This window comes from Silurus meridionalis, chromosome 15 (assembly GCF_014805685.1).
Source record: "Silurus meridionalis isolate SWU-2019-XX chromosome 15, ASM1480568v1, whole genome shotgun sequence".
In the NCBI taxonomy this organism is placed as follows: domain Eukaryota; kingdom Metazoa; phylum Chordata; class Actinopteri; order Siluriformes; family Siluridae; genus Silurus; species Silurus meridionalis.
In genome coordinates this window covers 12661507-12687827 of record NC_060898.1, presented here as the reverse complement: position 1 = coordinate 12687827, position 26321 = coordinate 12661507, and the positions used below count along the sequence as shown (strand labels likewise).

Here is a 26321-nt window from a genome sequence, read left to right as displayed (position 1 = left end):
ATAATATTGACTCGAAGTGACCGGATTTTTGATCCGTAAATAAAATATTAGAGCGTGTTATATTTTTAGATCATTATTACGGACTGGAAACGCGCGCGCCCGCGCGAGCGAGAGGGAGAGGGAGGCCGCGAGCTTGTGACGTAAAAGGTCGAATCCCAAACGCTCCCACGAGCGCCCTGGGTGCAGAAGGAATGATTTCGTGCACTACATAGAGCACTCTTAGATGGAACAAATAGTCATTTTGGGACGTGACCGCTTTCCCTGCGCGAGGGGGAAACAATGAGAGGCGGCCGTGCTCCGATTCCGGCCATTTGAATGGGCTGAGCTGTAGGTCAGGATTCGCGGCGTGACTTCATATTTTGATAACAATTATCATTCTAATTATCATCATCATCATCATCATTACGCTAATAACAATACATTGCAGAATGAGTAGAGCAGGCAGTGCCATGTGAAGCTCTGTGTCTCACCGGGGGTGTGTTTGCAACAAATCCGTCCAACTTTTGCAAAGCGGGTGAGTGTCCGGAATCTGGATCCAACACAGTACACGCTGTAAATCTGATCATTGATGCACACCTTCATGTAACATCCTATTCACCGGAAACTTTTCTGAACAAGTACTTCCATGAAACCCGATGTTTTTGCCGTACTTGCTGTTTATTGGGGTCATTTGCCACATAGTGTTCGCCTTGTTCAGGAGCGCTCGTGCTGAAAACACTCTTGTTTGCTTTGCTTATCTTCAGGCTAAGCGAGGAAACTCTGTAACTGTTGCAATAGTAACACCAACGTTCTCTGTGTTAATGTTCATGCTTCTCTTGAACTTCTCTTCATGCACTCATTGTTTTTTATGTCTGATTTTTTGTGTGTGTGTTCACTTTGTGCAATGGCATGCTCAGATTCTAGACGGCCAACTTTTTTTTTCAACGAAAGTCGCTCGTGCATGCCCAAAAAGTCACTAGAAGTTACCAGGTGACGTCACGTGCGTGGTTGGAAGGTGTGCCATGAATGAGGAAGAATTCCTGATGGCACATAGGATAGGGTTATCATCATGATCGCTTTTCATTTTTGACCTTACTTCTTCTAGAGAGATTTCATGTTTGGTCACAGCAGTGTAGACTTTTTACACATCTCCATACTTTACAGAATGGAGACAGAGGTAGTTTGAGGAATGATGGAATGAAAGGATTGAATGGAATTTGTTGAGACCAACAGTGATCTGGGAATGGATGCTGCAGGGGTGGAAAATGTACACATCCTTCACTCAAGTAGAAGAATAGACACTCATGTTTTAAAAGTCTCTGGTAAAATTTGAAGTTCTGATTACACTTTTTCCAAGTTAAAGTAAAGAAGTTTGGGCTCTTAGATGTACTTAAGTAAAAAGTAGCCATTACTACTACCCTTAGTGTCACGCTGGTAACTGGACCTCGCATCATATTAATATATAAATATAAAAGAAATCCACATTTTGTTGTCTAATGAATGTATTCAGGCTGAACAGCCACCATATAAACCACAAGCAGAGCAACGATGATGATGATCAGGTGATCAGGAATGTCTCTGTTCTCAGTCATGTTTACATCGCTGACTCCCTCTGTCTCATCCACGTTAGCCTCAGAATTTTTTGTTGCCTACTGCCTTGCTTGTGTGTTGATTTGTAGGCTAGCCTACAGCTGTTGTGTGTGAGAGCCAGGAAATAATACACCAGTGGTAGGATGAAAAAGCCATGCAATGACAAGAAAGCGGTTGATGGGCTGAAAACAGTGCTCAATGTAAAAAATTCTTTATTTATAATGTCACCAAACAGATTAAAACTAAAGTAACGAGCCTGGTTTGAAAATGTAAGAAGAAGAAAGGCAGATATTTGTGTAAAAAAATGTTGAAAGTAGAAAGCTGTCCAAAAAATAAATAGTGAAGTAAAATACTGGTACCAGAAAAATCTACTTAAGTACAGAAACGAAGTATTTGTACGTCATTACTTTCCATCTCTGGGATTCTGCAAGCAAAGGAGATCAGTAATTGGTTATTGAGACCAGTGAGATCAGTGATTGGTCCTTAGCAAACAAAAGTGAGCAGGGATTGGTAGTTGGGATAAATTTTGATCACTTCTTGGTTGTATGAACACTTGTGACCATTGTTTGTTAGGACCAGATGTGACCGGTCATTGGTTATTGGTTATCTGATTTGATCACTGATTAGGTGTTCAAACAATGATCTTTTTTTCAATTCTATTTCTGTTGCATTTTTAACAAATTTAACATCGTCTAAAAGCAGTTTTACGGAATGTAAGAATTGTAGAACAAATTTCACAATGGGACCATTCATTGTTTCGTGGGACCAAATCTGACCAAAAATTGGTCATTGTTAATCAAAGGTGATCACTGATTGGTTGTTTAAACATTAGTGGTCATTGATTGTTGAAACCAAAGATGACTGGTAATTGGTCATTGTTAATCAAAAGTCATCACTAATTGGTGGTTTGGACAATGGTTACCAATGATTCTTTTTTTGGGACCAAAGGTGACCAGTCATTGGTCATTGTTAATCAAATGTGATCACTGATTGGTTGTTAGATCAGTGATGACCATTGATTGTTTGGGAAAAGGTGACCAATTTTTGTCTTTCTTTATCACAGGTGATCACTGATTAGTTGTTAGAAAAATTATAACATTGTTGGGAACAAATGTGACCAATCATTGGTCATTGTTATTCGAAAGTGATCACTGATTGGATGTTTGAACAATGTTGACAATCGATTGTTTCGTTGGGACCAAAAGTGACCAGTGTTTGGTCTTTCTTAATCAAATGTGATTACTGGTTGTTTTTTGGGATTGGTGGTGGTCAGTGTTTGTTAAGAATGGCTAATAATGTGCAGCCTAGTCAGGCATGACAACTTTCAATACTTTCAAATTTTATAGCCGGCAACTATGAATTGAGCAACAGTGCCATATCATGGGCAGCACAGTTGCTAATATTTGCTAGAAAATTCACAATAGAATAGGCTTAAAATATCTGAATTGTTCCCTCGTTCTAAGTGATCCATGACAGCTGCTTTATAAGAGGCTACTGTACATTTGAGAACAATAATGACATTTTTACAGTTCTTGCATGAACTGCATAAAAGAAATAAACTTTGGGGGGGGTTGAGATGAGAGTGGGATGATGACACTCAGAGCTATTCTCATAATCACATCCTTCCATCATTTTGAAACTAAAACAGAAGAGAAAGTTTACTTTATCCTGTAGAAATTTTAGACTCATTACTCATTGAAAAATTGCAAGCTTATCTGTACGTGGCTGCATTGCATGAGGCGAAACACAATAGACGGGTACAAATACAGCAGTGTTGATGGCTAAACATAAACAAACCATGCTAATGGACAGAATAATTATCCTCCAGCCCACTTTGAAGAATGTTTATTTTAGCCCATTGTTTATATTACAAATTTAGAAATCTTGATTGATGGCATTTATCTAAGCAGTGTGAGTATATGAATAGTTTCATTACACCTAATTATGTTAAGGCTTACTATAATCCTGTTTATTTATATGCAAATTGGCTTTATATTCAGTTAATTGCAAAATACATTACCAATTAGACTGTAATTAATTGAATAAACATACCACCATGTGAACAAAACATACAGATCATTAAGCCCAAGGGCACCAGTAAGGATTTTTCCGTCTCTAGAGTCCCCATAACCTCCTTGTTTAGTCAGGGCTCTTAGAGACATAACACTTGTTTACATTTGAGCATGAAATCTTTAATAAAAATCATCATAAAATGTTTCTATTTGCATGTAGGGGCAGTTATTTGTTTTTTAGTTTTTGGTTGTTGTTTTTCAATATGAAAAAATGTGTAAAACACACACACACACACACACACACACACACACACACACACACACAGACAATTGTGTTGGGTTGTTTAAGTGAAAGGAAGCTAGTATTCACTGCATTCACTGTCAGATTCACAGTGGGTCATATTTATTTGTTTGGGCATCTGCTGATATTAAATTTGCATCTAAAATAATGATTTATTAATTATATTTATTACCATACTGATAAAGATATTAGTATACACACACACACACACACACACACACACACACACACACACACACACACACACACACAGAGTCCTGTTAGTCCTGTTAAAATGAATGTACACCATTTTTTAATTCTTAGGTTTAACATATGGTGACAATACAAATCATTTGGTCCTTATTAGGTCTTAGAATCAGGTAAATACAGCCTTTACACAGTGTCATTATCATTATTATTACACAGTGTCATTATTATTATTATTTTTACAAATATCAAGCTGAAATGGAGAAGCCATGTGTGGAAAAACCAATGTAATCATATCTCTGTGACTTTATCAGTCTCTCACATCATTGCAAAGGAATTTTGGCTTACTGTCCTTTACAGTGTTGCTTCATTTCATTGAGGTTTGTGGGCATTTGCTTATATACAGCTCTCTTAAGGTCCTGCCAAAGCATTTCAGTCAGGATGAGGTCTGTGACTGGGCGACAGCAACACAGTGAATGTTTTTTTTTTTTTCCAGCCTTTCGGTTATGGAATTGCTTTTGGTGTGCATGATCTGTTGCATGGCTCAATTTCGGCCAAACTTTTAGACAGATGGCCTCTCATTTGACTTTAGAATACTTCTGCAGCCCAGGTCTCATGTCTGCAAAACAAGCCCAATTTGTGCTTAACAATTGATATGAGCTGTTTGTGCTTATATACCATGTTTAGTTTTGCCAAAGGTGCCACTTTGCATTATGACTAAACCTTTCCTTTTGGTCTCATCTGTCTAAAGGACATTAATCAAGAAGTGTTTGGGTTTGTTTAGATGCAACTTTGCAAATTTCTAACATGTTCTTTAATTCTGTCATTACCATTCACATTTAACATGCTAAATAAGAACACTCTAGAGTATTTAATGCATAATATTTATTATTACTATTGTTACTATGTACAATATTTATTGTATTGTATATAATGAATAAGCTACACTGAATGCTAATTTCTGTTGCAGTACTTGATTGTTAAATGCCTGAATGCCAATAAACAATCCTGGTATTTATTTTTCAGCTCTGTCTGGACTTGTGAGAATCTGCATGGACTAACATGAAAAGCCTAAAAGCAAAGTTCAGGAAGACTGATGTAAGTATAATGTGTGTGTGTGTGTGTGTGTGTGTGTGTGTGTGTGTGTGTGCGTGTGCGTGCACATGTGTGTGTGTGTCAGTCATACTTAGCAGGGAGTCAGAAACCCAGTGAAAGACTGATGACTTTGCAGAGTCTCTGGGTATCTCAAAATCTGCTGGACCTCTGAGTGTGTAATTAGGTGTAATTTTAGTTTTTGCTGTTTTTGACAAGGCAAAAAACAAACACTCCTTTTACACTCCTGTTATGAATGTTTTTTTAGATAAATGGTTTAAGAGTTTTTGAATGGGTAAGCACAGGGGATGCACACTTAACATCAATAATGTTGAAAATGATGCTTGATACAACAGCAAAACAAAGTATGGTATATTGGATTTCCATTTAGAATAGCTTTTTTTGCCTTTTTTTTGAGTTCTTATTGATTAAAAAACATGTACTTATAAGGTGTAAGGTTCTTCATTGAATCTTGAAGGTTTGGGTGAAAAAGTTCAAAATCTATATATTACAACTCGTTATTTAAAATTAATCTCATAAAAACACAATTTGTGAGCTCCTTTGTTTGGGAAAACCCAAAGAGTTTAGACACTGAAGACGTAAAATGGGAAGAGGTAGCTCAGTAAAAGATGTTGAAGGGTCACAGGAGTGGAAAGTTGGTGTGGCTGGGTTTTGAACTCTCGACCTTCAGATCCAAAGTCCAGTGCTTTAACTGCTAAGCTACCACCTCTTCCTAATCATTCTATGTATTTATTTATTTATTTATTTATGATCACAGTATAAACTGTGAGGCTTTCTTTTGGGTGCAGTTCAAATATTTACATTCTGCTCTGTTGAATGAAACGTTGATTTTAAAATGCTGGACTGGAGCTTTACTTGGACTTGAATCTTTTTGAAATACCATATGTTTATTAATAGAATTAAGAAATAATGATTCTGATATGCAAATTTCAGCACAAGCCCAAACAAATAAATACGACACAATGTGAATCTGACACTTGTTTATCATGATGGAGAAAAGCTTCTGTGGTGCACTTTTATACAAAAAAAATGCAAATAATACTAGCTTCCTGTTACTTAAACAGCTCAAGACCGTGTGTGTTGTTACATTGGGATAATTTTTTTTGCCTTCCAAAAAAAGTAAAAAAAAGAATCTAAAAGGAAGTGACTTGTTTCCAGGACGGGTGATTCAGCCGTTATTCCAATGACCGTAATAACGCGTCATCACACACCACAGTGACTTTAGGGAAATATGCTGTGCTCAAAATGAAACGTGTAATAATGTTGATTTTGGCCTGCCAGGCTGTCGCCATTCAGACCTGGTCACAGTGTAAGGATCGTAGCGGTGCTCTGTATGTGATTATCAAACCACAACATTCAATAAAAAGCGAAGCCTGGAACAGAAACAGCCTCTGGCCTTATCAGTGTGGCTCAGACATGCAACTAAAGAAAAATGTACTCGCTCACTTTCAGTATCCTTTTCATCCTGGTCTTGGATGTGGTGCTTATCTGGTGAACACTGAGTGTGAGAAGGGAAGTGCACCCTAGACGGAACGCCAGACCATTGAAGGGCACTATGCACACACTTTTCCACATCTTCGTCCACTTACTTGTATGTTTTTGGAAAGAAACTGAAGAAGATCCCCTGCTGATACCAAACCTGAGCTCAGGATTGAATCAGGAAGCTTAGAGCTGTGAGACGGGGCTTAGTATAGATTCTCATTCATACCGCTTCTTCTAATATATAATCATTTCAAAAGTAATAATTTATTCCTAAATAATTTAAACGTAATTTTAAGCAGATTTCTATCTTTTTTTATGTTTCAGATGCAAAGCTGTAGGTTTTTTATAAAACACAGAAAACTTCTCTGTAGCATCAGAAGCTGCGTGTTGGTCTTTCCAGCTATTTTAAATCGGAGAAATAGAGAAGCTGGAGAGGGAACCACTGATTACATCTGCTATAACATAAAGAAACAGGAACTCACTCCTTCAATGGATCGCCCAGGACTTTCAATTCAATTCTCTTTATTTGTACAGCACTTTTTCAGTAGATATTGTCACAATGTAGGTTCAAATTTATATCCCTATTAGTTTATACCCTAATGAGTATGTCAGTGGCAGCAGTGGCGCGGAAAACTCTCAGAGATGATATTACAAAGAAAACTTGAAAGGATCCAGACTCAAAAGGAAACCCATCATCATCTGGATATACTTTAATTATAGTTTCAACATCAAACGTCTTATAACACTGAATGTGACTATAAAAGGATAAAAGTGTAATTTTTCTAAATAGATAATGATACTTTGAATAGACAACACTGCTTATTTGACACATTTAATTATGTGCCACATCATAAAATGTAGATATGGATTCACCGTTTTTCTATTTAATGTTTATTAATTACGTACTGTATTAGATTTCTGTTTGTTTTGGATTCTAAAAGGCCAGAATATTTGGTGGTATTTAATTCCTTGTCAGTTCTTCCAAAAGAAATGATGGCGTATTCATGTAAAGCTGTGTTTTGCAGCTGCACAACTGTCAGACCTTCTCTTAACAGCATCTGACCAATCAAAAGCTTCCGACCAAATTTTTGCCATAGTGTCATTTAAGTATTGATATCAGAAGTATTAGTTGAAATAAATAGTACTGATTGAGCGAATAGGAAAAATGTATGATTACATTTCAGAGGTTAAATCAAAGAATTTCAGTCTAATGATTATATAAACCATATGTTTTCATTATTTCTCAGTAATTCTTTCCCTTTAAAGAGCTCAGGTTATATCCCGTGAGTATTAGCATTTCATTTATTTGCTCCGAACAGGCTCGGTTTAACAGAGCAGCAGCTGGAGTTAATATGGAAGAGTAACATGGTAAACCCTTCATGAATACACTGAACGAATTTATTCGAGTTCAAGCGGTTAAAGGAAGACGAGATTCTGAGACACACAGAAAGAAAAACGTCCGTCTTTGATTTCTTTGTGTGTGTTGCCAGTTTAAAAGCTTCGTTCCTGCAGCGTGCGGCCCAGGGCACGATTTTGAAAAAAAAAAAAGGAGCGCGATGAGGCAGCGAAAGAAAATATCCTGTGGGTTCTATTCGGGGAGGGTTTGTGTAAGCTCAAAATTGTTGTGGAATTTCTTTTCGGGGCCAAACATTCGTTCTTTGGGCAAAACAGGAGATCCGTGAGGCCAGTACAAATAATGAGAAGAGCCAGATGCCAAGTCGATCCTGTAATGCTGTTTTTTTTTTATTTTTTTATCTTAGATGCAGGCTATAGAATGTCTGTATTCTTATTGTTCTTACTACGGCTTAAAGATTGCTTTCATCACCTTTCTTGGCTCTGGTTCAGATCGAACCTCTTTCCAGCTTTTTGTCTTCTGATTATTCAAGGATTTAAATAAAAGCACTTTAAAAAGGTGTGGTGCAAAATGAAAGGATGAAGGTGGGGGAAAATGAAAGGAAAAATGCATTGTGAAATACGAACATGCCTGTAATTCCTGATTCTCAGGCTACATCCACAAAAATCCAAATAAATTTGAAGCTGTATGTTGTTCTCTAGCTTTTGGCTTTCTGTCCACACTGAGACAATATTTTGTCCACTTGAGAAAGCTCCTTTTTAGTGGACAAAATATTGTATTAAAATATCCTTTTCGCTTTATAGTGTGAAATGAGAAAATGGAGATTTTCAACAACAATGACACATTGCTAGTCATGTGATGCAGTTTTGAGTTACACGTGGCTACAAATGCTTTTACATTTGCAAAGAATAGGGATGTCAGCATTTTAAGATGTTTTGGTGTAGTTAAGCAATTTTTCGAATTAGTTTGAAAACACCAGGTGTAGTTGGATCTTATTTTAAAATGAAATTGCGGTATTTTAGATCTCTGGATTTAATGTGGACGGACTTTTAAAGTGTGTATCGTGTTTTTATAACAGCAGTTACTTTTACACTTTGACAGACTTACTGCCAGAATAAATGTTGATCTTTGACAAGGAAACACACGTGCTTATCAAAATGGTGGTGTTCTGTCAGAAGATTTATTATGTCCTTATAAAGTAAAGTACAACGCAAACGATTTATTACAGCACCAATAAGACAGATGGGATAAATAAGTCACCATGACTTTTATAAAGGCGTTCACATCTTTAGAATTAAAAATCCCCCTTTTTGTTGTTCCATTCATGCTTGATGTAAAGTTTCAGTGAAGTCGCCAGTTACGTCAACAGGATTAAACATGTGTCTGGTGAATTCTTCATAAACGACAAAACAACTGTTTGGTTTTGGTTAATTTATACTGACAAAGTGAATAAACCTGGGCTCCAGATGTGCACCAAATAAGGCTGTATTGTGGTGTGTATTAGCAGTGTATGAAACATTTGGTTTCTATCAACGTAAAGCTAGAGCGAAAGGATTTTTGTTTAGAATTAGAAAAATTGTTTTTGATTTAAAAAAGAAGTCTAAATAAACCTGATTAATTGCCGGTACAGTCTCTTAAAAATAAAAGGAAATTTCCACACATGCCGTACAGCAACGGCGGTGCATCAAATAGCATTAGATTTCAGCTGAAATAGGTCCAGCTACATAGTGACTGGCAGGAGATGCAACCAGTCAGAACAGAAAGAGTATTTAGGAAGATGGGATACTTTCTTATAAGAGGGAAATAGAATATGGCATGAGAGTTTTAAGAGTTTTTTCTGTAATTTAGCTTTTAAGCCTCATGAACTGTAGGATAATCAGTAGCGATTTTTAAATGCCATAGACTGAGTATGAGTAGGATTTTTTGGGTCCTGCCTGTCTTCATTCCATCATCAGCCTCATCTATTTATGAGCTACTGGCAAAAGAAATAGCATCAGCACTTTAATTTAAATCTTTTTTGGTAGATTAAAGTGAGTAACTGTGAAGATATTATTTATGAAATGTTCAATAATTCATTGTATAATCTTACTTTGAGCACTACTCCAGCAACCTAATTTCTGCCAAGTTTTTTGCAGATCTGTCATATAGACGATGGTAAAAACAATAGACGCAAAAGAGTTTCGTGTGTAGGGATCTGCCGGACTTAGAATTATAAAACGGTAAACGTGACGGTACACGGAACGGTGCATAACCGGTATATACATGTTTTAGTTTATTTCCTCATTTTGGTTTAGAATGAGAATTATAGCATACATACACTTTACTGTGCAGTACAGGTCACAAAATCATTCGTATTTTGAATAAAGTTTATAGTATAGAAAAGTGTTTTGCGTTAATAATAAAAATTTTTTTAAAAACGGTTTTCATTTATCAGGGCATCAGTAAACATTTTATATAGCACTGTTTTTTTATTAAATGGAGCCCATAAGGTTTAGTTTGTTGAGTTTAGTTTATTTCTATAGCGCTTTTCACAACAGACATTGTTTCAAAGCAGCTTTACAGAACTTAATAGTTAAGGTGAATGGTGTGCATTTATCCCTGATGAGCAGCCATGGCGACTGTGGCAAGGAAAAACTCCCTTAGATGTTATGAGGAACAAACCTTGAGAGGAACCAGACTCAAAAGGGGAACCCATCCTCATTTGGGTAACCTCAAGATTGTGATCTTAAATCTTTAAACAATACAGAAGTGTGCCCATGAAGTACATGGAGTAGCTATGCAGTAGGGAAAAGGGTTTGTTTCACTTTAAAATCGTGTCTCTATACAGCTGTGAATAAAAGAAAGTTTTGTTTTCATTCTGCTGGAATTCATTTTCATTCCTTGTTGTCAGGAACTGTGACTTTGTTTCTCAGGACCACCATGTTGGGTACGAACAGTTATTTTTACTCAACTAGTCTGTAAACTAGTTTTTCTTACTTAGCTAGTGCTTGTTCCTAGTACTGAACTACTTGTCCTGAGGTTTGTTTGTTTTCTGAGGCAACTTGATTTGTAGGAAGAGGCTGTAGTTCCTCTTCTGTAGCTTCTGTTCTCGAGTACAGTTTGCAGTCTGCTTTGCTTGGATCATTATTTGTAAAACACATCTAGATCATTTGTCAGTAGTCTGTTTATTGCCTTGATATCGTATGCAAGCCTTACAGGTTATTATATCGTTTGTGTCTAATGTTATCAGGCATCTTTAATAGCAGTGGTATTAGTCAGACAGTTAACTGCCAATGAATGTGTATCATTAACTAGTTGTTAATTTAGTTTTGCTCTTTCGCTCGTGTCTAACTGGATATATTGAGTACTGTTTATTTTCCTAAAAGCAATCGATACTTGTGTTTATTCCTGGTGTGTGAAATTTGTACCCATATTATATATATCTGTTCAAAAAAAATATGTTTTATCTAACATAAGCCTTGACTGTGTGTCAAATCAAATGTTTTTCATTTCAAATACATCCAGTACTGTACATAGAGAAATGAAATCCTCCAGGATCATTAGCTTTATGTCTGCAAACAACATTTGGACCAAACTGTAAAGTGAGACACTAGCATTGTGACAGTGCAGCACTGACCAGTAGACATGTGATAGTTCAAATTGTCTATACTATAGAAAATACTGTGCATTTGTGATTACATTATGCATTTGGTGAATAAGCAGCAGCTATAACTGTAAGAAAAGTTTTTAGTCCAGGCTCTTTGTATTGCAGAGTCAAATGGCAAGAGGCTAGTGGGTGGATTAATGGGTATGTTAGTGGGTCTTTTTCTGTATTTAAAACACTTGAATTTCAAATACTCTGCTCCTTTTTTAATCAGTGATGGACAAAGAACACAATTTCTGCACTTTCTCTACTTCAATCTTACTGCATTTAAAGTAAAACTTCTCCTTTACTATTTCTGTTTGGGTTAAAGTACAAAGGTTCTTGCTTATAGATGTACTTGAAAATCATGAGACTTTTCTTTCTCCATTAAAACTCACTTGAGAACCATAGGGTTAATTAGCAAGATATAAATTCTCTTCTGCAAAGAATGGCATGTCGTTCTGAAATGTAGTGATGTAAAAAGTAGGATATTATACAATAACATGCAGTGAAGTAAAGGTTTTTCAATATTCTCTGATAAAGCGCATAGGTGAACTTAATGTACAAATGTATGTAAGAGCAGTAATAATGTAAAAATACCCCCTTACTACTGTTCTTCTTCTTCGGCTGCACTTATTAGGGGTCGCCACAGCGGATCATCCGTCCTCCAACTATCTGCATGTCTTCCTTCACCACATCCATAAACCTCCTCCTTGGTTTTCCGCTTTTCCTCCTCTGCACATGTTCAAACTATTTCAATCGCGCCTCTCTCACTTTGTCTCCAAAACGTCCTACGTGTGCTGTCCCTCTAATAAACTTGTTTCAAATCCTGTCCATCCTCATCACTCCCAAAAAAAACCTCAACATCTTAAACTCTGCTACTTCCAGCTCCACCTCCTGTCTTTTACTCAATGCCACTGTCTCTAAACACAAATCATTCCTGCTATCACTCTTCTCCATCCACTCCACCCTGCCTGCACTCTTTTTTTTTTTCACTTCTCTAACATACTCTTCATTACATTGCACTGTTGACCCCAGGTACTTGAACTCCTCCACCGTCTTCACATCTTCTCCTTGCAACTGCACCACTCCACTGCCCTCCCTCTCATTCACACACATGCACTCTGTCTTACCCGTACTGACATTCATTCCCCTTCTCTCCAGCACAGACCTCCATCTCTGCAGGCTCTTCTCCTTCTCCCTACTCTCACCACAAATCCCAACATCATCCTAAACCACCGCCAAAACCATCGCCACCGCAAACAGGAAAGGGCTCAGGGCCGATTCTTGATGCAGTCCCACCTCCACCTTGAACCAGTCTGCCGTTACTTACTGTTAAATACTGCTTTTAAAGACACTGCCATGGCTTTAGATACCTAGACTTGTTACAGTAGATAGCTACTTTTATATATTCACTTTTCTGTGTATACTGTACACAAAAGCCACTGAAAACGATTATATAACTGTAACAAAATAACACAGCTCAATTACTGGACTATTTACTAGGGCTCTTTTACTGGTCACGTGGAAGGCAAGCTTGGGACAACAGGGAAAACAGGGCCCTTTATATTCTTTTACTATGTTCTTTGTTTTTCAGTTGTTTTTTTCACTTGCATGCACACACACACACACACACACACATACACACGGCTTTCTGCTACTCTGCTCATCTTCCCTTTTTCTCCTTGTTTCTGGTTATTTAAAAAAAAGATCCTGCACATATGTACGGTAGGTCCCTACCACTCACTTTTCCCTAGCCCTACCCTTCATTCACAAACTAGCACTTGACCATGCCCCTATCTAAATATCTTACCTTTTGTCATTACAAAAAAAATAATTATTATTTTTATTCATAGGGGTGTAACGATCCAAGAACCATGGAACATAGTTAAAATCTGAGTTCCCTCACAAACAGAAGTGGTGGACTGCAACTTTGTTTAGTCTCACATTTTTCCATTTATTTAGTTTTATTTAATCAATTTAATTTGTGACCTAATTAGTAATTTAATTAATTACTTAATTTAAACAATATAATAGTGTATAGCATTAACATGATTTATTCTATTTAATTTTGATGTATATTTTTTATTATAAAATATTATTTTATATTATTTTTATTATATATTATTATAAGCAGGCATTTTATTAAATTTTTATTAATTTTTAAAAATGTAAATTGTTTACGTTTACAAATATTAATAATAAACTGCGTTTAAAAAAAAAAAATGAAAAGCAGTTTTTGTTTTATATTTCTTTCCCCAAATGTCCCAAAATAAACAAAAAAAACGAGCGGTGACTTAAAAACGGAGGTACACACTGAAACGTGAATTTTGAGTACCATACAGCCCTAGTTATAAATTCTTTGTGCATGAGATGAGTTAAAATGATTGAAAAATGTATTTGATAGTAGGGCTGTAACTAATGATTATTTTGATATACTCACAACTTGATGTATATTTGCACCTATGAATTGTTAAAATGTATTTGGACGTACAGTTGTATATTAACAAAATTCACTGTTTATATTTACTCAGATATATATTCATTCAGATGTTTACAAAATATATTTACTGGGTTTAAATATATCTATTTATGACAAGTATACTGATGTTACTTTCATGCAGTATCTGTTTTCTTGCACTGACTGCTGATATTTTTATTATAGTTGCTGCTATCGATTATTTTAGTAATTGAATATTTTTATTCCATCGATTAATCGAGTAATTGGATAAGAAATACTTTTTCTTTATTAAAGAGCAATAGAGAGAAAATAAGATGTGTTTCTTAAATGAACAAGTAATTTTTTTTTCTTTTTAGAACCATGTACATTTTTTTTATTGCTCAATTTGCATACGAGAATATCAGTGCAAACTAAACCTATTTTGTGCATTTACTAACCATAATACTTAAAACTACAAATACAGTTTAGTTCAAAAAGTCCCTCTGCAATGGTGTGTAGAGTAGGTTATAGGAAACTATTTGCTTAATTAAACTCATGTATATATTTATTAAATCTCGCACAGTATCGCAATGTTTTTGGAAAAGCTGAGATTCCCTACAAACTAAATCAGTTTTTTTATCGCCAGCTTTAAAGAAACGTGCTCCACTACCTGCTCTACATGGCCGCTGCCCAGGGACTTTTTAACGCACTGTATATAAATATAAATATAAAAATCAATTTAAAAATACTTTAAAAATGGTAACCACACTGTACAGTGTTTTCTTTATGGTTTAGTTTGAAATGATCCCAAACTTTGAAAACGTTTTTTATTGTCCTTCAACCTGAATCATTTCCTCGACCCTTACTCACCGTTCCTACATTTACCCATTCTGCAGCATCTTCTGTGTTACCTGTCCATTGCGGTCCAGAGTTTAGCGGGTGGTGCGACAGTATTAATGGTCTGTGGGAAATAGTGTTTCGTTAAGTGGACTAAACGAAGAAATGTATTTGACTCTAAGTATTTTTGTAATTTTTGTTTGTTTATACAAACTTTTTATATTCCATTGACAATGTAAACACTTAAAAAACAGTATTTCGATAGCAGCATACTAACAGGCTTGATTTAAAAAAAGGACAAAATATGCATAAGTATTCACTAAAAACCACAACAGTGATTGAAAATGTAATAGTTTACTTCTGCTGTTATTCGCTGCTTTTAAATTTAGTCAGGACCGGAATCAAGTGGGGCATGAAGAGGGGCCGTGCCCCCCCAAAAGGTTGTTGTGCTTCCTAAATATTTTTGGTTGTCTGTTTGTTTTTCGGCTTGTTGTATTGTACACAATGGTCACGCCACAACAAGTCTAGTATGACTGTCATGAAGTTAGCAAACAGTTTACACAATAGCACTTCATTAAACTGTAACAGTTTTACATAATAAGGATTATACAGTTTTTGCTCAACGTGCTGATGTCCTATAATTGCAAAATAACAAAATATTGTCTCAATTTAATGTCAAGACATCTTAAAATTCATCTACATTATATAGACAAAAGTTTATGGAAACCTGACAATATGACTTGTATGTGCTTCTTGAAAATGCCATTCCAGATTTAGTCCCTATTTACTGTTATAATAAACTCCACTCTTCTGTGAGGATGTTCCACTACATTTTGGAGTGTAGTTGTGGAGATAAGTGATCATTCAGCCACAAGGGTGTTAGTAAAGTCAGGTACTGATGTGAGAGAGAACTCCTTGGGTGCAGTCATGGTTCCAATTTGTTCAGTAGGATTCAGTGGGGGCAGAGCTTTATAGCAGGCCACTCAAGATCTTATACTGAAACCCATGTAAACCATATCTTCATGAAGCCCACTTTATGCAGAGCGGCTTTGTCATGCTGAAACAGATTTGGGTCTCCTAGTTCAAATAAAGAGAAAATTCAATGCCACTGCATCCAAAGATGCATGCAATTTTGTGCCTCTGTAAAAAGGACAATGCTCATAATCACATACTCTGGTGCTCATGATATTTTTCACTCTCCGGTGTTTGTAAGGTTTTAGAGATTTATAATCACACTCTTTGTGTCAAGCAAATGAGGGGTTCCCTGTTCAGTCTGGTTCTTCTTGGGATTTCTTAGATGGTATGGTAAGAAATCCCAAGAAGAACCAGACTCAACAGGGAACCCTTCCTCATTTGCTTGACACAATGTCATGTTTTGCTTTGGGACAATGACCTTTGTTAGAAGTATGTGGGAGATCGAACGGTTCAGGGTAAGAAAGAACAGTGGAGCGGCAACCAGTTTCAATGGAATCGGGTTCCTTAATAAGATTGTTGCCACTTTCATTCGCGTGTGCCAAAGCCAAAAAACAAACTAACCAACCTCTCCAAGTCTCTCCATGTCTCTTTCTTTAGCGTCCTTCTTTCACCCTTACCGCTTGTCTCACCAGGCCTTGCCCTCCATTCACTAACCGGCACTTGGCCATGCCCACGCTGCTACAGAGTAACATTTAATTGAATTAAATTAAAATCAACGTTGTAGTAAGGGAAAGGCAGGTGGCTAAATACTTTTTTTTTTTTTTTTTATTATTATTATATATATATTTTTTAAATGTCTTCCTAAAATTATTTATGAGGCTCCACTGATTGATTCTTTTGTGTATTACTACAAAGTTGCCAACAACTGTAGATATTGTTTTTTTTTACTTTTCAATGAGAAACAAATTGAGCAGAAATCCAGATTCCAAAATGTGCAGAACTTACTCCCTCTCTGATTTCATGTCCATGTGAAATGTAGCATCCTGAGGGTATGTTTGGTTTGTTATATGAGCCATGTTGATTTTGCTGTGCATGACCTGTTTGGGGTGTGTGGATGAGTAGTGTTGACATCTCTGGGAGAGCGCCTGAGAACCTCAGGGTCCGACACGGGACGTTTTTACATGCAGCTGACACACCAAAGATAATCATATAATCTGGAATTAAGTATTGAACATTATAGCATTTGAATGGTAAACTTAATACAGCACTTAATGTTTAAATAAAGAAACAGGACAGAAATTTAATAAAACATGTTTAATTATCTTTATTATAAATAAACTTTATACCATGCAAGATTACTTCAAAAGGCACGCTGTTGATATAACAATTAGATATGCTGTCACATGCATGTGTTAAAATATACATTTTATTTCATGTAGGGGTTTAACGATACACGTATTTGAAATGAAATTTTTCACTACAGGGCTTTCGGTTTGGTACACGTGTTCCGAATGCAATCCTTTTTACATGCTGAACACAAACTTCCTAAGGGGTTAAGTATTAAGTAGGGGACCGCAAGTTTATTTAGTCTCCGTCTCATACCTTTATCATTTATTTTACAATTATTTTTAAACTTTAAAACATACACAACAGCGCCAGGGGTATAATAAAGAAACTAGGGTTAGCGCAGTGTCACTGTGGCTACTCGCTCTGTACCGGAAATAAAATTTGTTTTGCACATGCATGAAAACACTTAAGAATCAATAGCGTTGGCCGCTAACCAGGAAGTGGCTAGCGGCTAATGCTAGCGCTGTGGATTCAAGATTTAAGATAATTTATTTACAAACATTGTTATATTCAGGATACAACTTGCAGTGAAATTAAAAATGAAACCTTTTGAATTCAGAGTGCTAGCGTTAACCGCTAGCCACTTTCTGGTTAGCGGCTAACATTAGCACTATTGATTCTTTAGTGTTTTATTTCCTGCTTCAAAATTTTTTACTTATAATGAGAAAATCCTGACAAATTCCACATATCAAGGGGGTAAATGAATGAATGAAGGATTAAAGACATTTGTTAAATGGCATTTTATTTAAAATTGTTTTTAAAAATGTAAACTGTTCAAATGCCAATGATCACAAATGTTAATAACAATAATAAATTGTGTAAATTAAACATTAAGTAATTTTATGTTTTGCATTTCTTCTGTGATTTGTTTTTTGAGTTTTGTGTACCGTTACACCTCTAGTTTCATATAATTATTAGTATAATTTATATAATTTTAAGTTGTGTTTATAAAAACAGAATGCTGCAACACTATCGTAATCAGCCTTTTTTTTAAATCTTGTATTTCTAAAAGAGTTGATGCCGCAATGTAACAATATTCCGTGTAGGTTAGTTTATTATTTTTTTTATACTAGGTCAACTTTAGTTTGCCATGTTGTCTTTTGCATGCAAAGTCATATTTCACTTGGTCAGTTTTCGATGGATTTGCTTTTGTTATATATAATGGTATTTTTTGTGTAAATGACCAATGAGACAAAACATATCAGTCATATGATTGGTGAGAGAAGAGGTTTACCCAACCTCGGGCCCACCCATTTTCCATCAGAGGGGGGAAAAATGGTGATGTTCGTGTGGAAATGATAGAATATATTGATAGGAAATTGTCCCTGAGACTGATGTTAATCTGTTGTTGCAAACATATTGCAGTGATATTTTCGTTCTTCAAAATTTTTTTCCATTAGTATTTTTCTGTGCGAGTTCCCTGGTGGTCTAGTGGTTAGGATGCGGCGCTCTCACCGCTGCGGCCCGGGGTTCGATCCCCGGTCAGGGAACCAACCCCAGCCACTCTTAGTGCCGGTCCCAAGCCCGGATAAATGGGGAGGGTTTTGTTAGAAAGAGCATCTAGCGTAAAAACGTGCCAAATCAAACATGCGGATGATCCCACTGTGGCACCCCCAATGGGAGAAGCCGAAAGAAAGTTAGTATTTTTTTGTGTGAACATTGCATGGAGGATCTGCCAGGAATGTCACCGATGCTGCTTGATATTTTTAACTGCGTCTCTTTAGCCTGGCACTTGATAGACAGCTGAATATAACCTTGGGTCATTAAACCCTACCACATTAATTAGGATGTTTTCCCCTTCCTGAACCTTCTGGCCTGTGCCCTGGGAATGTCAGATCATTTTCAGCCTCCCATCTACATGCATGTCTCTTCTCATTTGGAATGAAATCAAGCCAAAAGCAATTAATTCGTATCCATGCCAGTAAGGCATGTGAGACATGTGTAGTACCTCTGGGGCGGTAATGCCATGGATCTTGGAATTCTGTATGCCTCCTAAATTAATTCTGTAATGGATTTCTATAGCTTTGTTGAAATATGGTGAAGCTCCTGTATACATTTTGACAATCCAACCAACATGCTACAACATGCATAACCTGACAGTGGCAAGAAAAAACTCAATTGGAAATCTAGAGAGGACCCAGGCTCAAAAGGGGAACCCATTCTCATTCTGGTGAAATGGAGTTTGGTCATAAATTAATGAAACATTACAAACAACAGAGAGTTAAAGGGTGTGATTTGTGACAGTCTTGTACAGTCAGTTGGAGTTGTGGATCCAGGTGCTCCAGAGCAACTCATAAGTTAGCTGAACATCTGAGATTTTTATAGATTCAACACCTCCATTGCAGAGTTTTTAGATGTTTAATAATGGAGAAACAGCATATGTAGAATGTATTTTTGAGTGTTGATTAAGACGTTTATCCTCAAAGTCCAATGTTCAGCCTAGAAATAGCCTCTATATTGGAATAAATACACAAGAATTGGACAGTAAATGACTGGGGAAAGGTCCTGTGTACAGATGACTCCACATTTGACATTATTTGGCTCAACAGAAGAACTTCTATGAAAGAGAACAGTAGAGATGATGTTACCTGACTTTCTTACACCCACAGTCAAACATAGAGAAAGATCTTAATGGTTTGTGGTTGTTTTAATGCAGGGAGGGTTGGAAACTTAAAATGGGCAGAAGGAATACAGAACCAACATGGCTACCATTACATATTTCAGTTCCATGCAATTCCGTCTGGCTGCGGTTAACTAGAACCAAATTCACAATAAAAGACAATGACCCGAAGCATACATCCAAGCTATGTAAGCATTATTTAAACTTTTGGTCTGGGTGTTATTTATCATCAAACCCAAATGCTATTTAACTGCTCTGGGCTAAACTGGATCAGAAAGACATATCCAACTAGCAAAGACCACCTTTGGTAAGTTTTATAAAAGGCATGGCAAAATATTTTAGCTGAATGTATGGAAGAACTAACTGCCAAGAGTGTGTAAAGCTTTTTGTCATGGTAAGGGGGGGGGTTTCACTGAAAATAAAGTTTAACATCTGTACATTTATATATTTGTTAGGTTACGGTAATTTGTTATACTATTAAAATACTGTACCTAGTTTTTTTGTGCATAAAAATAAAAGGAACATTTGTGTCTTTAAAAAAAACAGTAAAGACAAGATGTTGACAGGGACTGTAGTTAGATTTTATAGTGTGGAAGGTCCATGAAACAAGTTCCTGGTATTACTTAGGCAGATATAAACAGTTGCTCTCATCAGAAAAGAGCACTTGTAACCTCACCTTGTTAATTTTCTTTTGTCAGAAATCATGCTAAGAGCAGAGTTAATGAAATTAAATAAAAATACATTTGATTTGAGGTTCACTTCTGACAAAGTGCTGACACTGGAGACTTAAATGAAAGTCCCCTTACAGAAAGAGAAATATAAACCTGTAATCTGCAGTCACACTTTTTCAAAGCTGCTGTTAAAGAAGATTAATTAGCGTCTTAAGCAAAATTCAGCAGTGCTGTAGAATAAGAAGGCCATAAGACGCAAAATCACATCTCCTCTCACACTCTGTGCTCAGCAGTCCAATGTGGCGCTAATCCTCTTTATCCTTTGTCCTGGATCGACACCTTTCACTGTGCTGACCTTAAAGGGGCAAAACTTTGCCTGCACTCATATTCTGGTGATGTGGCCATCATAAATAGCAACTTTCTTATTGACAGGACCAGGTGGGAATATATTTGTATAAAGACCTGACAGCTTGAAAATATATTCCTTAAAATAGTTCAGCAGTTACAGTTCATGAATAGTTGGTGCTGAGGCTTTTGTTTTTTATTTCCATTAATTATCTTAATTTTTTCTGTTGTTGTTGCATTAGCATGTTTTTGTCAAATGTTTGTTTAACCAATCAGACAAAAATATTAAAACTGATTGAGCATGATTTCATGTGCATCATGCTAAATGGTGGCTAACAGCTTCGGTTATCAACCACATATCACGTTTGGTTTAGACATTCTTTGGAAACATTATTATTGTTGTTATTTATTTGAAGAAGTATTTTGAGTGACTTTTATACATAATGTTTGTCATTCAGAAATGCTAATATTGCTATATAAAGGAAGCTGCCATCAACTAGCTTCTAATTGACATTGTTAATTAAACCTTTTAGACACTGATTCCTAAAAGGTCAATGAAAAATGCTACAGCTAATAACAATGAGCCAAAGTCATTAGCTGTAAATAGCTCAATACACATGCTAATCAGTGGTTATTTTTTGCAGTAATTGTTAACCACATTGCTTTAAACATTCATTTGGTAAATTAATTTATTTATTTAAAAAAAGGTTTTATATTGTGAATAAACTTTCAGACTTCTCAGGCTTGCTTCAAAACGAAGGGAAAATTAGCAAACCAAGCTGAACTCATACAAGTTTTAGCGGTGCTCGTTAGAATGTACCGTCTGGTGGATCCCCTGTGCAGAGGGTCCCACATAGGGGCCAATCAGGCATACACAGCTGGACAAGCCTCACTGATTAATCCTATAACCTAGAGCCAAAGCCTCAGGCAACCAATCATAATTAGAACAGTGTTTAAAGGAGAGAAGTTTGGTTCTAATCCTGCAATCAAGGCAAGGTTTCAACTCCCAAATCTTCACCTACAACCAAAAAAAAAAAATGTAAATATGTTCTCACCCATGACTTTCAACTTGAAATCAAATTAGCATTGTTGCATGTGCTGTGTAATGTCCCCTGCAATATACATACACTATGCGTGGTTAAATCTATAACATTGATCACACTAATCATTTTTATTCATCATTTTAAGTAATTATCACCATTAGTCATCACACATGTTCGCTGGCTAGTTTGTTTCTAACGCTTTCCTGCATTGTTTGCTGTTGTTCCTGTACTGCAATTTCAGTCCAGAATGTTGCATGATGTTATAGCTGCTCAGGCCTGTAACTGTTAAAACACAAATAAAGTAGCTTTTCCTGAGCTTTACTTGTTTTGACTGAGCAAACAGAAGACACGCTTTAATGGAGGCATGCATGTTTTTTCCACTTCGCATGTCAAATGTCCCAAGGTTGAACATGATGGTTTTTACGACTTAAACGACAACAACATGCCACTGAATAGTGAGTCTGAGCACATTCGCAGAAACGTTTGAACCCAGAACCCTAGACATGGATGTACATATGCTTATTCGAAACTGATTGTCAAATGTTTATACACAAAAAAAACACCCTTCCTAACGAGTTAAGAGTGTATGATATGCCACATGATGAGTTGAGTTTGCTAAACAGTGCACATGTTTAAGAATCTCCAATCACTGTGTCACACTTGAATGAGCACAAAGACTCATGCTACACTTCAAGGGTGCTTTAGTTTTCCCTCTGGTGAAGCTTTAACAGGTTCGCTGTGGAAGCCTACAACAGAACTTTCGGAAAACGTTAACCACTTTTTGTGAAACGCAGAAACCAAAGTCAATGAATGAAAAGAGTGGAACTATTTAATGTAAGACTACATATATGACTATAAATGAAGTACACTTTTGTAAATTGGGAAACCTTTGGAATCTAACAACCTTTAAATAAATCCTCCAACATGGGGCTTGTTTTTCAGAGAGCTCTTAACTACCAAAAAGGACCTATATGCAAATATGTGTTTTATAATTTATAATTTTTTAATATTTTAATACAGTTTTTTATAAAGACTGTAGTATGAGTGTTGTAAGAGCCTACTTGACTACCACAATAAATATATAAATATAGAGCAATAAATATAGAGCGTAGAATCTTCATAAAATTACTGAAGAACCACTCAAAGAAGCATTACAAAAGTCCATGAAGAACCTTTTCTGTTCTCCAACTAATCCCAGAAATATCCAGTTAATATACAGTATGCACATTAGGATCAAGCGTTCTTTAATGGTTCATTGTGCAATTGAGGAATATAGAGCTCTTTACTATGATTTTATTGTGAAAATCCTTATTTTTGGCTTGCAAAATTCTATTTATTTATCAATGTATTGCCTACTTTATTATTTTTTTTCCTATTATGATCATGTGATGCTTTAAAACATGTTAGACATATAAAGAATGTTAAAGAAACCAACAGAATCATAAGTTCTCAGATTCCTCCATGACTCACACACCCTCCCGAGCTCTGCTTTTTATGCTGCTGCATGAATCACCGTCTCCCAAACTCCTCTGCAGGGTTTTGTGGGACGTTTCAGCATGTTAAATGGTTTTGCCCGAACCTCCTCAATGACGCATCACAGATTCGGGCGCCAATTTAGGTAATCCGTTCGAGGGCTCATACAGTACATGATGTCATACTCTGTCACATTCTGGATCTCCTAAATATCAAAATTACAACATTCAAGGCTTGGTTTCTCTGCCAGTTCCAAAAATAACATTGTTGTACAACAATTTTTATTTATTAAGGACTGTCATGCACTTTTTATCCAATTACATTTTATGGAATGTCTGCGAGTCATACGTGCGTGCATAGATTCGCAAGAAACATGACATGCCTTTCCAAGATGAGATTCTGAGGTCATGTGTAAAGTCTAGGCTGTTGTCATGTACAAGAGGCATGACTAAGGTCAGGTAATTTCTTATGAACTGTAAGTCAGACCAGGCTGAATTTCTATGTACAATTTATTTATTTATTTATTTTTATTTAAAAAATTTTATTTTATTTTATTATTTTTTTTTTTAATAGATGACCTAATTCATTCAAAATAATGGGCATTATATAAACACTAGATTTAAGCAGCTGCTTGATTAGCTTAAGATTTAGTGATCATAATGAAACGTAAATGGTATATTCAGGTACTGATCTACTATTAATTGTTGGAAAGGCACTCAATTTGGCAAAAAATATATCTGGATATCTGGAAAAATATGATATAAAGAGAAATTGTTTCTTTCTGCTTTATTCTTTTATTGAACCTATAGAATTTATTCATTTTCGAGGCGGACTTTTATCGATCTCACACTGAGAAGAGCCTTCTTTCTTGTTTACTCTGCCATAAAACCCAGATACCTTAATATCCATCATCTCTGGAGCTTAAACATGGTGACAACGAGGTGACCAAAAGCCTATTAATCGGAACCCCTGGTCCACCAATTATAAACCAAGTTTAAACCAAGTTTAACTAGGCGGCCTGCTCTATACATAGTTCTGTTTTTTCCCCCAAACATCTTTTATGTACGATTTGTGGGGCCACTGTGAACTTGGGAACTGTCAGTGCTGCAGAAATGTTTTGTAGCTTTCCCAATGATCCTGGGGACCTCAACACTCAATCATTCTCAGAACCCTGCTTGCAGTTCCTTCCAGTGAGGTGTCATGGCATGGTTCTTGCTCTGATATACATTTTTCAGTCATTACACAACATAGGGCTACATAACAGAACACAGAGCTAAGGACTATAGTAAGTTGTTCTTGCTGCATGAAGTGAAAACAGTGCAGACGAAAAAAGTGCAAACAGACAACACAAGACAGTGTGGGACAGATACACAAAACACAAAATACTGCCACCCATAAACCCACTGTATAATGTGTTGATAAAAATAACTGTATGCAAGTGTTTACTTATAAATAAATACAAAATGTAAACAGAAAAGGTTGTGCAAAACAGCAACAACAGCAGTTAATATATATAGTTATATAGTTATAATTAAATAATATAAAATGGGTGGTGTTGAAGACATGGATGTGTGCGAATCGAAATGAGTGTTTGTTTGAGGTGTGCGTCATTCCAAAACTTGTCCAATCGATTTACCACTGCTGGACTCTAAAGTGTAGAAACATCTCAAAGAGATGATCAAGAGAAATGAAATTGGCCTAAGTTAAGGGTCATAGAAAGGAAAAAAACTTTTCATTGTTGGATTTCAGTTTTTTTTTTCTTTTTAATAAAGTTTCAAAGACTGAAGTGGGAAACCAATTAAAGCATAAACTTAAAGCTGCAATATACATTGAACTTAAAGCTACAATATAACCAAATGCCAAAAAAGTGAAATGGTTTGAATACTTTGTGAATGCACTGGGTTTGCCTCCCACTGAAGCTTTTAGTTGCTCAGCAGGCTAGCTATTGAATATATGATTTTTTTTTCTTCATCGCTGTGGGTCTGCAATTAAGCATTGAACCAAAGTGTCACTTTATCTGTCACAGTTCTGGAACTCAGTACAGAAACTGTATAGCTCTCATTCACAAGCATATTGTGTGTGCATCTCCTCGATGTCTTCTATATCATGTCTTACCAACCAATGTCAATTGGTTATTTGTTGCCACACTGCCAGTCATTGTGCCTTTAGACACACCCAATTCTGATATACTTCATTCTAAGTATAAATAGTGTTTATATACGGTACATATATATAAAAATGCTTATTAAAAGTATGTGGACACCTGTCCATAACCCCCTTATATTTACACATCTTCCTAAATGTCTTTTTATGCTTTTAAAAATGAGATTTTCCTTCAAAGTAACTATGAAGCCTATGACTGACTGTAAATGTGCCTGTGCACAAAGTGAAGATAAGGATTTACTGAGGTCAGTGTGAAGCAAATTGATTGACCTGCACAGAGCCCTGTCCTCAACCTCACTGAAAATCTTTTGGATGAATTGGAACAAAGACTTCGAGCCGGACCATCTCACATGGCAAGTGGCCAAAATTGCATGCTCTGAATTGCTACAAATCCCCACTGTGCATCTACTAAATGGAGGCTCTTATATTGCTTGTCAGAGAACAACTCTAAAACAGTGCCCATGGTAGTGCAATAGGTTGTTAAATACTCAAGTATTTACATATGTTCAGCCATATAGTGTGTATATTTCTTAAATCTTTGCTCAGCTAATGCATTTAACACCACATTGGCAGCCTAACTGTGTTTAAAGAAGCAAAATAAAAAAGGGCTATTTTAGAATTTTAAGATGACTCAAACTCCTTCAAATTCTTTTCTAGTCTATTAATAGAACAAAGAAGGCTATTTTGTGAGGTCTTTGGCGCAGTTCAGGTCTCCAGAAGAATGTGAGACACGGTTCAGTGCATGCCACAGGGGAAAAAAAACATCTATTTTTAGCACTTCATTCTTTTGCCTTTACAGGCATAAGCTTGTGTTTTGCTCGATTGTGA

General features: G+C 36.2%; 1 protein-coding gene across 3 annotated transcripts in view; it reads left to right on the top strand.

Annotated features, from left to right (window-relative positions):
* Positions 1 to 226: 226 nt before the first annotated feature.
* rai14 (retinoic acid induced 14) overlaps positions 227 to 26321 on the top strand; it is a 68095-nt gene continuing 42000 nt past the window's right edge. For 2 of the 3 annotated variants that reach the window (XM_046867859.1, XM_046867857.1), the window contains exons 1-2: positions 250 to 514; positions 5095 to 5166. In XM_046867859.1, coding sequence (XP_046723815.1) covers positions 5131 to 5166 — 36 coding nt within the window. In that variant the 5' untranslated portion in view covers positions 250 to 514; positions 5095 to 5130. Of the gene's footprint in view, positions 515 to 5094; positions 5167 to 26321 lie in introns of all 3 variants that reach the window. The other variant, XM_046867858.1, reaches the window with a different exon arrangement.